General features: G+C 42.9%; 1 protein-coding gene across 1 annotated transcript in view; it reads left to right on the top strand.

Annotated features, from left to right (window-relative positions):
• The first annotated feature begins 432 nt into the window (after positions 1-432).
• The window catches only part of galr1b (galanin receptor 1b), a 70,120-nt gene continuing 56,600 nt past the window's right edge, over positions 433-13,952 (top strand). Inside the window, exon 1 of the mRNA XM_077228910.1 lies at positions 433-1,148. Within this exon, the coding sequence (XP_077085025.1) occupies positions 492-1,148 (657 nt within the window). The 5' untranslated portion in view covers positions 433-491. The remainder of the gene's footprint in view (positions 1,149-13,952) is intronic.

Genomic DNA, 13,952 nt, shown 5'->3' with positions numbered 1-13,952 from the left:
TAGATAATGTGAGAACAAGCGTAAAGGTCCTCTGAATGTTTCCAAGCCAAGTTCATAATGACATACAGAAACATGATAGTGTCCTTTGACCCAACGAGTTATCGTTAAGACAAGTAACACATAGTTATTATGCCAATTAAACTTCAGATAAGCTCCGCCATAATAATACTGAATCGATCATGACCAAATCACAACATAGGTTCTTTTGAACGCTTCCGGGCGAAAACTTTCCCGTGAGCTGGTGCCAGTGTTCCAGCGTCTTCCCTGGAAAGAACACGCTCACCAGTGAATGATGTGCGTTCTCTCGAGTGCTTCATACCCAGCCGGTGCATTTCCCAGCGTAACTGGAGCACTCTACAACCGAGCCAAGGATTTTGTCAGCGCGCGCTAACTTGAGAAAATGAGAAACCAAACAGGGGAGTGATTGTTCTGTGCTTCTGAACGGACTTATTTTATTTTGTTTCGACCGGGCTTCTCGAATCTTTGTAAACATGGGGTTATCCCGCAATGAAACGGTAATCTGGACAGAGGAGCCTATGGAAAAGAACCAAACGACCGACACTTTTGGTCCGGAGATAGTGATTGTGCCCGTCATATTTGGATGTATATTTTTCTTGGGAATCGTTGGAAACACTCTAGTGATGGTTGTCATTGGGAAAATAAAGTCAAGGCGCTCGAGAAGTACCACTAACATTTTCATCATAAATCTCAGCATAGCAGATTTATCTTTCCTTCTGTTTTGCGTCCCGTTTCAGGCCACCATATACTCACTTCCTGAGTGGATCTTCGGGGCGTTTCTGTGTAAATTTGTGCACTATTTTGTTACGGTCAGCATGCTGGTGAGCATTTTCACGCTCGTGGCCATGTCCGTGGACAGGTACATTGCAGTGGTGCTCTCCAAAAAGTCCCCCTGTATTCGTAACCGGAGGAATGCGCTCATTGGCGTTAGTGTTATTTGGATGCTTTCCTTTATCTTTGCAGTCCCGGTTGCGCAGCACCAAATTTTGACGGATCACCCTAAGGCTCCCAACAGCACGTTTTGCTGGGAGATTTGGACCGAACGGGTGGCCAAGCACACTTATAAAGTGACCATTCTCGTGATAGGCTATCTGTTACCGCTGGTTTTGATCACATGCTGTTATGCCAAGGTAAGGATTCGACATAAGACACAATCTTGTAGATCGAGACTTATGCCTGTTACAAAGCTATGCATTTCATGTTGTAGCCTACGAGCTGATTTACCTTTAAAATTAAAAGTGTGAGGATGAGAAGGTTTTTTGGAGCGTCTACGAAATTATTACACGTTTTAAAAATGAAAACTTGGTGCGTGATTGCTTACTCTGAACTGACTTTTTTATTACAGTGTGCGTTTCCTTTAACTAGTGTCAACATGATTATCACAATTGCCATAGTAATTCACTATGGGGTCATTCTGTGTCAAATCAACCGAATTTCAGAAACTTCCTTGGCTCAAATTTTTGGTTTTGTTATTCTTGTGTTGTTGTTATTGTTGTTGTTGTTGTTGTTGTTGTTTGCCCCAAGTTTGCATGCCTGAAACTTATGAACTATTAAATATATCTTAATAACCTTTTAGATTCCAATTCTTAACAAACGTGTGGTATCTTAATTTTTAAGGCCCAATATGGTTAATTTCCAGAGATATAGGGATCTTAATGAGGCTCTAGGGCTGCAACAACGAATCGATAAAATCGAATATTATAATAGTTGGCAACGAATTTCATTATCGATTTGTTGTGTCGCACGATTATTACGCCAGTCAATTGAATTAAAAAAAAGTTGAGCGTGGATTGGAGCAGATCTATGAGGCGCCAGACTGGACAAAAGCTAAGCGAACTCCACAAGTGGACTCAAGAGAGACCGAATGTGTCCGAGATCGCGCAAGAGAGACCGAGTGTGGCTGTGAGCGAGCGACAGTGCCAAATATAGGTCTCTGCAGGACAGTTATAGGAGTGACGCTAGAGATCCACTTTTGTGACACGACTGTAGCGTGGTGTTGCGACGCCTCCCCACATTTGTACTTTGATGGGCGTTCCTCAAGTTTACCGCTATGGGTGTGGTTTTGAGCCAGCGGCCAGTCTAGAACAGAGGACCTGCGAGAGACTTCCCCCCATCTACATATGCTCTGCTTCTATTGGATAGTCACGTCGCGTTCAACGGAATTCATTTGCATAAAGATGGGCATCGGCCAACTTTTTGACGCCCAGCATTTTTTCAAATGCTTTGTGGGCGCGTTAAAGTCGTGTGACGTCACCCATAGGAATAAAGTGGAGCGCGGCGCAACAGAAGTGTCGCACGGACAAGTGGATCTGCACCGTTACCAGATCAGTGGGGGAGGCCATAAACAGAGGGGCGTTTCGACCGCGTTACCTGATTTGCCCATGTCACAGTGAGGGTAGGTTTAGGGGCGGGGTCAGGTGAAAGGCATAATTTTCATTGCATGATTTATAAACACCCACAAATTGAGAAACACTCAGTTTTGTTCTGCAGAGACCCCATACTCGACAGTGCTCGAAAGATATGAGACCGAGTGTCGGTGCAGATCCACTTGTCCGTGCGACACTTCGTTTGCGCCGCGCTCCACTTTACGGTACTGATCCACTTTTGCGACACGACTGAAGCGTGGTGTCGCACGCCTCTCCACATTTGTAAGTTGATGGGCGTTCCTCAAGTTTACCGCTATGGCCGTGGTTTTGACCCAGCGGCCAGTCTAGAACAAAGGCCCCTCGAGAGACTACTTCTATTGGATAGACGCGTCTCGTTTGACAGATTCATTTGCATAAAGATGGGAATCGGCCAGCTTTTTGACGCGCAGCATTTTTCCAAATGAAGCGCCGCCTTCCCGGGATGCTTTGCGGGCGCGTTAAAGTCGCGTGACGTCACCCATAGGAATAAAGCGGAGTGCGGCGCGACTGAAGTGTCGCACGGACAAGTGGATCAGTACCGTTACGGTAGAGATCCACTTTTGCGACACGTCTGAAGCGTGGTGTCGCACGCCTCTCCACATTTGTAAGTTGATGGGCGTTCCTCAAGTTTACCGCTATGGGCGTGGTTTTGACCCAGCGGCCAGTCTAGAACAAAGGCCTCTCGAGAGACTACTTCTATTGGATAGACACGTCGCGTTTGACGGATTCATTTGCATAAAGATGGGCATCGGCCAGCTTTTTGACGCGCAGCATTTTTCCAAATGAAGCGCCGCCTTCCCGGGATGCTTTGCGGGCGCGTTAAAGTCGCGTGACGTCACCCATAGGAATAAAGCGGAGTGCGGCGCGACTGAAGTGTCGCACGGACAAGTGGATCAGTACCGTTATTCCTATGGGTGACGTCACGCGACATTAACGCGCCCGCATCCCGGGAAGGCGGCGCTTCATTTGGAAGAATGCTGCGCGTCAAAAAGCTGGCCGATGCCCATCTTTATGCAAATGAATTCCGCTGAACGCGACGCGACTATCCAATAGAAGCAGAGCATATGTAGACGGGGGGAAGTCTCTCGCAGGTCCTCTGTTCTAGACTGGCGGCTGGCTCAAAACCACACCCATAGCGGTAAACTTGAGGAACGCCCATCAAAGTACAAATGTGGGGAGGCGTCGCGACACCACGCTACAGTCGTGTCGCAAAAGTGGATCTGTACCGTGTGTTTGCTCGCGAGCGACGGTGTGTCTGCGCGCGAGAGAGACCGAGTGTGTCTTGGCGCGAGCGACAGTGCGCGAAAGAGACCGAGTGTGTCTGCGCGCGAAAGACTGGGTGTGTCTGAGCATTAGTAAATTGGTACATACTTCATACTGTAATAAGTAATATATAATTACTAAAGAGTCATGGAAGTTCGATTAATGGACAACAATATATATAAAAACAACAATTAAATTATTACCACTGAATTAGCAGACTGTCATTTGAATCAGGTAGACAGAAGATGAAAACACTTTCTTGTCTGTCCCAAGTAACACTACAAGGTGTATTTTTTCACAAATTGCAGCACTGAATTTTTCAATCTTTACTCCAAATGACTCAGAGAAACTCCACAATATGCTTGGAAAGTATGAGCTGCAAAATACCTTACATGCCATAGGAGATGGTCAATCCATTGTATTTGTTTTTTTATATTATATTATTTTATATTGTATTTATATTTTATATACATTGTATTTTATAATTAATATTAGGATAGGATTAGGATAGGATATCTTCTGTTATAATTATTATTATTGCTATTATTATTACCTATTATCCATGCAAAAGTCCAAAAAAGACTTGTCTTAAATATTATAACATCTTTGACAAAAAACAAAGCAAACACAAGTTTTTGAATGTGTGCATCTGTGAGTGTGAGTTTGTGAGTGTGTGCAAGTGTAGTCTAGAGAACAAGCTCTGACGTTCAAACAAATCCTGTTAAGTTTTTTGATTTGTATTTTTCTTTATTTTTTTATAAATAATTTATTGTTCTTATTGTTCACTTTATTTTTAAAAGGCCTATATATTTGGCAGATGTAAAGCATACTTGTGTATGTTTTTTGTGTTAGTCCATTTTTTTATTACTACTTTAACAGCTCAGGGATGTTCAAGGAGCAACCTGTTTGTGCACTTTCTGAAGATTTTTTGCACTGTGAATTTGCACTGTCAGTTCTGTTTTTGAATAAAGGGTTGGAAATTAATGCTTTTTTAATTTTTTTATCAGATTCATCGATTAGTCGAATAAATAATAGACAGATTAATCGATTATTGAAATAATCGTTAGTTGCAGCCCTATGTGGCTCCTTGAGTAAATTGGTAAATTGTACACATTTTCAGTGTTCAAAAACCAAATGTGTGTCACTCTGCATAAAGCTGATAATTTTTTCCTGTACTATCTGAAGAAAAAATAATGTTGAAACAAATGCATCTAAATGTTTCTATCAACACAATTGCATAGAATATATGCTATATGTCTGAGTGACATAAATTTGTGCTAAAAGAGTCTGTGTCTTTCACTCAAAAAGTATTAAAATCTCAATATCGTTGAAGATTCTAATTTTTAATTAATTTTTCTTTTTAAGGCCCTACATAGTTCAAACCCATAGATATGGGGATCCCAATGCGAATATGTCCAAATTGTTGAAAACAGAATGTGGGTAACTTTTAAAACAGCTGCTTATTGTCCCGTTTTCACAGACAAGGCTTTAGACTAAACCAGGATTAGGCCTCAGATTAATTAAAACATTTAAGTAGCTTTTATAAAGGTGCTTTAGAAAAAACAGTACTCGTGTGCATCTTGATACAAAACAATTCTAAGATATGTCACTGCATGTTGCTTTTCAGTTAAAACAGCTCAGACATGGATTTTAGTTTAGGACTAGCTTAAGACTTCTCTGTGAAACTAGGGGTTTGTGTTTAAAGAGGAATGTCTGAAGAACAAATAATACTGAAACTAGTAATGTATATCTCGTTTACCTCTATCAAAATAATTGCATACAACATACCTCTCTGAGTGCCAAAAATACACTGAAATGGTCAACTTTGGGCACATTACCTTGCTCTCAAACGTGTATTTATAATAATCTATATTTTTTTCAGTTTCAGGGATATTTGGATACAGGAATTATGTTCATTTCAACAGCTTCTGAAGCTACCAAGAGTTCAACATACACAGTATTGTAACTGCTGCCACATTTACATCCTCGTCTTATAATGAAGACTCAAAAAAAGTTTCATAGGAACAATAATCAGAATGAAAATTATATTAAGATATCTGTAACACACCACGAGTAACAGACATGCAAACTTCTGAAATATATATATATTGGCACATAGAGGGAAACAAGATACATTTCTAGTTTCAATATTATTTGTTCTTCAGACATTCTTTAAAAACAATAACTTTCAGCTGTTTGAAGTGTTACCCACATTTGGCTTTCAACTATTGAAATTAAACTATTTTAACATGGAGATCTTCATATCTGTGGGATTGAATCATATTTGCCTTTAAAAATGCCAAAAGAAAAGTTTCTTCAGAATGAGAATCTTGGAGGGTATTGAGATATCTTTAATACTTTTAGGCACACAAATTTTGTAAAAAGAATATAAAAAGGGTCTGACAGTTATATTCTATGCAATTGTGTTGATAGAAAAAAAAATAGATACAATTCTAATTTCAACATTTTTGTTCTTCAGATATTCCTCTTTAAAAGAAAAAGTATTGGTTGTATGCAAAGTGACTCACATTTTGTTTTTGACCATTGACAATTTACCCATGGAACCACATTGGGTTTCCCGTATCTCTGAAAATTAATCATATTGGGTCTTAAATTAAGAGACCAACTGAAAAGTTTAAGAACAAAAATCAAAAAGGAAATGAGATCTGTAATACTTTTCAGTTACAGGCATGCAAACTTTTTTGCAAGTGCTTTTCCCCCCATTTTTGAACTGTAACCGTTGGCATATAATGCAACAAAGATTGTAAAAGTCAACAGATTTTACTAATAGACCTACCAATCTCTGTGTAAAAGTACTGTAAAATAATGATGCTGTTGTCACGTGTGGTTGCAGGAAGGCAGACGAAGGTGATACATTTCCAACACGAAGGTTTAATATAAAGGATAGCAAGACAGGCAGCAACACACAATGTAGATCGGACAAAGACTGACTGAACTTAAATGCAAACAAAGATGACGATGATTAACTGAACACAGGTGACAGATGAACTGATATTGACAATGAAGACGACATGTGACGACAGGCAGACAAGTCGAATGAAATCAAACTAAACTAAAACACAACTGTGACAGAATGCCCCTCCCCACAATGCGCGTCCTCGCACCGTAAAGAGAGATGGAGGGGATGTATGGGGTTTGGGAGGAAGAGGAGTAGGCAGAGGGCTGGTACCAGGAGTGGGCAAAGGGCTGGAGAAGGTAGGCAGATTACAGGGAGAAGAGGGTCCAGGCAGAAGCAAGGTGTATCCAGCGGTAAGACTCATGACCCATGGTGGAGCTGATGGAGGGGGGAGCCATGGAGGCTGAAGGGCAGAAGGTTTCAGGCTGAGGCAGAACTGATTAGGGAGGATGACAGGGAGAAGACTAAGGTATGCTGGACCATGGTGGAGCAGAGGGTTCAGAGAGACATGCTGGCTCAGGCAACTGAGGCGTAGACGGGGACACAGAAGGGCGTGGTGGAGACAGAGGACCAAGGAGTAGCGGAAGGGAGTGAAGAGTCCAAAGGAGCCGGGGGACGAGGCGGAGCCAGAGGTGATAGAAGGTCGACGAGTGACCAAGGCGGATCCGGGGGGACGTGGGAGCCTGGTGGAACTGGTGAACAGATGGGCCATGGCGGAGATGAAGGAGGTAGGAGCTAAGATTGAGCCAGGGGCCTGATAGTCCGAGGTGGAATCCTGGTCACGGTGGCTGGAGTAGGATCAAAGGCATCCACTGCCCATGATGGCGCTGAGGACTGGAAGCCCCTCAGCGAGCCCACCATTCCACTGGCGTCTAGAGGGCGAGTGATGGGGCCGACAGGAGGCAGAAGAGATGAGGATGAAGGCTGGACAGGAGAAGGCGGGAGAGCGTAGCTGGGTAGGAGATCAGGTCTCAGGAAGAAGGTTAGGGAGACTGGAGTTGACCAGGATGACTGTAGTTGAGTCAAGGTGGTGTCTTCGTCGACCTTACCAACTGTGAGGGACGAACCACATAGCCACAGTACAAGGTCAATATAGCTCTATAAGGAGCAAGTGGTAGCTGTTGCTGGTGCCTTGTTATAAAGCTCATCCTCTTAGCCGCACCAAAACATGATCTTTTTGGCACTATCACTTAATACAACCCGATTGGAAAGTTCCAGAGAATCCTGCACATACTTTTCAATAGGATGTACATACTGAAAGATGGTGAAGAGTTGGTTGACTGGAGTGTTAGGGGTGAGGAAAAGATTCATAGTGCCTCTTTTGTAGTTTTGGTCCGATCTTCTGTCACATGTGGTTGCAGGAAGGCAGACGAAGATGAGGATAAATTTCCAACACGAAGGTTCAGTGGTAATAATATAAAGGATAGCAGAGCAGGCAGCTATATACAACATAGATCAGACAAAGACTGACTGAACTAGTGTTGGGCGATATGCTCCATTTTCATATCGTCCTGTCATCAGCCTGTGAGATCGGCAATACACGATATTATCGTGAGGGGCTTACTTATTTGATTATTAACTTGCTTATTTACTTATTAATTTGCTTGTTTATATATACTTTATTATATTTTGCTAGCAAAGGTGGAGTGTTTATTAATAGGCTAAATCAGGTTATTTCCCGGTATAGTGAGGTAAAAAAAAGATCCTAATCATTTTTGTATCTGACTCAAAGTATTTCAACATGTCAGCGGAAATTTACGGACACACATTATCCTCTCATGCCGTTACAGATGCAGCATTTTGACTGAAGCCTACTTCTGCATGAGATGAGAACACGTTTTAATAATTTAGATTTATTCATTTAGCTGACGCTTTTATCCAAAGCGACTTACAATTGCTATATTTCAGAGGTCGCAAGCCTCTGGAGCAACTAGGGGTTAAATGTCTTGCTCAGGGACACATTGGTGTCTCACAGTGGATTTGAACCCAGGTCTCTCACACCAAAGCCATGTGTCTTATCCACTGCGCCATCACCACCCCTAATTTCTTGGGTCAAGAAAGAGTCGGAGTTACGGTGTACATTTTAGGACATCCTCAGACCTCAGATATATGAAGACAAGGCATCATGCCTCAGACTAAAAGGCTTCAGTCATTGGACAAAACGGCATAAGACTGAAAAGCTTCAGGTCTCAGGAAAAACAATGTCACGTGTCAAGTCTCGTACAATTAGGCATCAGACGAAAGAGCCTCAGACAAAAAGGGATCAGACATAAAGGCAATCGGATGAAACGGCATCAGACAAAACAGCCTCAGACTTAGGGGCTGTTTACACGACACTGTTTTCAGCTGTTTACATGACACTGTTTTCAACTAAAAACGTAAAACCTTTAATGCGTTTTGGCCGTTCGTTTACTCGACAGTTTTGGGTGCCTGAAAGCGGGTTTCAAAGTTCACGTTTTTGAAAACAGTCTACGTGTAAACAACAAAAACAGAATATGTGAAGACGATGACGTCATGCACATTACGTATTCTGTCAATAGTGTTTCGTCGCCATCTAGTGACCTGGCAGCAGAATACAGCGTTTTCGTGAATCCGTGTGAACGGTGATCATTTTGACAAAGGTGTCGTCTGTACACAGAAAACTCAAAGAAAAAACTTGTATGTTTTAAGCATATCCTTGTCGTGTAAACGTACCCTAAAACGCATCAGACATAAAGGCATCGGGCGAAACGGCATCAGACAAAACAGCCTCAGACTAAAAGGCATAAAGGCATCGGGCGAAACGGCATCAGGTGGAGTTTAGAGGTTCGCATTGCCCTGTCACATGCACGCGGTTCAGATCAGATACAACAACAGCTGATGGAGGCGATAACCCGTCATGATATATTTATATAATTGCTTTCAAAAAATGTTACACTAATTACAATGTATACAGAAGGGAACATGCATTATTTGCACGTTTAAAAAGTTAGATGACATATTTCAACTAGCTATAGCTTGTATGTTGGCAAACTATCGATAGTTTTAAGCGTTCTTAAGACATATCTCAGCACCAGAACATCGTACAGACATGTTTGTTGGCTCGTATGCAATCATGTACAACCTAGCAACCGAGTAGCGAGTTTTGCCACTGCAAGCAGCATTCTGGTTTATGATGAGATGCGCTCCTGTTCACGTGCATTAAGTGACCGCGCCGGCGACTTCATGTAATGATTATATTGTCTGCTATATTTGCTTCTTATTTATTAAATCTAGGCAATTGGTTGATGAAAAATTTATTAAAATTAAGATACAATTTATACAAAATGAAATTCACTTTAAAGAAAGGCTTTCTGCAAAACAAAACTTAATGAAGTGGTCAAAATGTGTGGTCTGTCCCATATATTGCGCATCCTATCTTACTCATGCTGTTCACTTTTCATAATCAACATGGAAAAAAAATAACATTATAATATTTTAACAAATATGAAACTAAATGCGCTTATTTAATGGCTATAGTAGACTTACAGACTCTCTATTGCTGCACATTAATTTAATTCTGAATTTTACACACATAAGTTTAAAGGCATTTGTTTGTGCATAGTAAAACATATCTGCAGATTGCAACATTTATCAAGTTCACGGATAATTGTGCGTGCATGTATTAATCATTATGATACTAAAATCATAATAAAGTAGGCTTGTAGCAATGTTCAGGGAAGAAGGAGGCGGGAACCGGCGAACAATCAATATATACTTTATTTCAAATAAAATAAACGAACTAAAATACCGCCAGCAGCCCCTCGCGGACGACTGCTGGCTTACCCAAAATAAACATAACGGCCAGCAGCCCCTCGCGGACGACTGCTGGCTAAAATAAAACACAAATACAAAAACCAGAACAACTAAAATCAGGCCTGTTCCTCTCTCGATCATTAATGTCGTCGCTCCCCCTTTATGCTTCCGCTCCTCCGTGAGAGATGCGAGACCGGTGTGCTAAACAGGTGTTGCTCATTAGCAATCGCACCACCGGCCTCGCGCCGTTCTCTCACGTCCCTCGGCCGTCCCTCGCCACATACCCCCATCGCCCCTCACAGGCCGGGGGGCACCCACGAGCCTGTGCCTACTCCCCCCCGGCGGCGGCGATCCCTGGGGGGTATGGACCGACAAGCCGAGGGAAACGGAGACGGAAGCATGAAGAGCGACAGATCGAGAGAGGGGAGAGAGAAAAAAAAAAAAAAAAAAAAAAAAACATGGTCCGGTTCCCACAACGCGCTGCCATCTGGTCCCCCACCAGCTGGGCGATCTCCTCCGCGGTGCCTGGCGGTGACGCTGGATGGCCCTCGGTGGACGGCTCGACGCTCCTCCGCCGCCCGGTGGATGGCGACGGCTCCTCGGGTGCCTTGGGCAGACGGCAGGAGTCCCCCGCTCCCTGCTCCTCCCCATCTTTGGTGGACGGCAGCAGGCTCCGGCCCACGGCGAGCGGCGGCGACTCCTCCTCTCCCTCCCGGATGGCAGCCGCCCCTCCAATACCCAGGCGGCCGGCAGCGAGCTCGACCGCCCAACCGGCAACTCACTCCAGTGCACCGCCTCGAGCGTCCATGGCCGCTCCTCCCCCGCTCCCTGCTCCTCCCCTCCCTGGCGGATGGCAGCAGGCTCCGGCCCACGGCGAGCGGCGGCGACTCGCGCACCCGCTCGATGGCACCGCGGATTCCCCACAACGGCGAGGGCTCTCTGACAGCGCGTTCTTCCCTCTTCCCGGGTTTCGGCACCAGTGTAGCAATGTTCAGGGAAGAAGGAGGCGGGAACCGGCGAACAATCAATATATACTTTATTTCAAATAAAATAAACAAACTAAAATACCGCCAGCAGCCCCTCGCGGACGACTGCTGGCTTACCCAAAATAAACATAACGGCCAGCAGCCCCTCGCGGACGACTGCTGGCTAAAATAAAACACAAATACAAAAACCAGAACAACTAAAATCAGGCCTGTTCCTCTCTCGATCATTAATGTCGTCGCTCCCCCTTTATGCTTCCGCTCCTCCGTGAGAGATGCGAGACCGGTGTGCTAAACAGGTGTTGCTCATTAGCAATCGCACCACCGGCCTCGCGCCGTTCTCTCACGTCCCTCGGCCGTCCCTCGCCACAAGGCTATACTTAAAAAAATCAGATGAGCCCAGAATATGAACGCAACGCGTTTAATTAAACGTTTAGCATTTTCCTCCCATAGAAAACCATTATAAAACGCATAATGTGGCTTAATGCAGATTAGAATGTCCCCTTATTATGTCAAAATAGCAAGTTATGTCGAAATAACGAGATATTATGTCGAAATAACAAGCTATTATATCGAAATAACAAATTATGTTGAAAAGAACGCTTTAACTTCACGATCGTGAAAACTATCGATAGTTTGCCAACATACAAGCTATACAAGCTAACTTTTTAAACGTGCAAATAAAATTCGCAAAAGGCATGCTCTCTTCTGTATACAGTATAATTAGTGTAACATTTGATGAAAGATATTATATAAATATATAATGATGGGTTACCGCCTCAATCAGCTGTTGTTGTATCCGATCAAAACCGCGTACATGTGACGTCACATGGGGCGGGGCTATGCAAACCTCTAAACTCCACCTGAGTCCGTTTCACCCGATGCCTTTATGTCTCTGATGCCTTTTTGTCTGAGGCTGTTTTGTCTGATGCCGTTTTGCCCAATGCGTTTATTTCTGATGCCTTTTCGTCTGATGCCTAATTGTACGAGACCTCCCAGCAAACACATTTACGTCGCGGCAACGTCTGTGGCACGCTGCATTTCCGCCACGGTAATGTCGCTGTCTACGTGCTCGCAACATTGTAACAACGTAGAATTGTAAAACGCGACAGGGCTGTTGCAACGTTGTTGTGCGACATTCAGCAACTGAGAGAAGACGTTCTGACAGTTACATTTTTTATATGATAGATATCCTCCATTTAGCATGTTGTGTTTTGTGGTTCATTTTTAATTAGTCATATGTAAGATAATTATATACTTTTTAAATATTGTTTATCCTTATTATTATTTATGGGCCTAAAAGTAAATGAATTATAATCAACACCTGCAAGTGTACACTTTGAAGAGTAAAAATGACATAGAAGGTTAGCTAATTCAACTTTATTAAGCATATGGTAATCAAATTGCACTTCCAAAGGTCATACATTTGTAAGAAAAGAAAACATATTATATACAGGGAGTGACTGACATTAACTAGCATATTGCAGACATATGAAAATCTAGCAAAGAAACGATTGAGACGACAAATCAAAGGAAAAATAAACAGGTGTGTGAGCGGTTACAAAAAAAATTCTCCCTGTGCATTTCCAAAAAAAGGAAAAAACATGGCTCTCCTGGCTCTGATTGGTTGTTTCTGACCGGGAGCGGTGTATTTCTTCAAATGGCAATAGGACCACTGGGAGGAGCCAGAGGAGCTTGATTTTTACACAGATTATCTGTCTCATATTCTACTGTCAGGACATAATGATAGTTTTAACAAATTTTTGTTTACAAAAGTTACCTTCTGCAGCTTTAATCTGCATTTAAAAACCCCAGAGTCACACGATAAGTACTTCATTGCGACGACATATGCAACATCACTATGACACACCCCTTATGGCATTGGTCCTGCCTTTTGTTCACACAGGACGCGTTCCGGGACTGTTCCCACCAATGTTAGTTGTTCCCCATCCCAGGATCGATCCCGGAATCAATCCCTTTTTTTCTCAATGTTTTTTTATTGTACTAAAAGATTAAGAAAATTTTACATCAAAGCATTTAAGGAACAAGGATATAACAGAACAGAAAAGAACAATACTTCAACACATTTCATACAGACCGATTAGGGCAGAAGTCTTTAAAGAGCTTGGTAAATACAGCGGTTCGAAAAAGCAACGTCCACTGCAGTCAGCCATACGAACAGGACAATGAAACAGTGACACAAATGGGTATATAAAAAAACAGCAGTTAGCGCTCTTGGGCCTCACCTGCAATAAAAGCATGAATAGTGCATCAATTTCAATTGATTTCACCCCTTCCAAAAAGAGAAAACCCACAATAACGTTTCTTACCTCGTAGGGGAAATTCTTAGGCCATAGTGAGCTTTATGCAACCTGCGCTCGCCACTTTACGCACACACACACATTCCTGATGACAAACATACATTTAGACTGTGATCTGCGACTGAAAAAGAGCAATAAAGCAAACAACTCACCGGGGAGGGCAAGGGGGATTTAGGAATGGGTAGCCTGTGTAAGCCTGTCTATTGGTCCAATGAGGGTTTTCAATAATACAGGTGAAGGTCTCACGCGTGTTCCGTCTTTTCTCGCGGCA

Source organism: Siphateles boraxobius, unplaced genomic scaffold (genome assembly GCF_051911475.1).
Source record: "Siphateles boraxobius isolate OS27281-9 unplaced genomic scaffold, OSU_SipBor_1 130, whole genome shotgun sequence".
Classification (NCBI taxonomy): Eukaryota; Metazoa; Chordata; class Actinopteri; order Cypriniformes; family Leuciscidae; genus Siphateles; species Siphateles boraxobius.
Note: the sequence above shows the minus strand (reverse complement) of the source record. Positions and strands in the feature narration are given on the sequence as shown.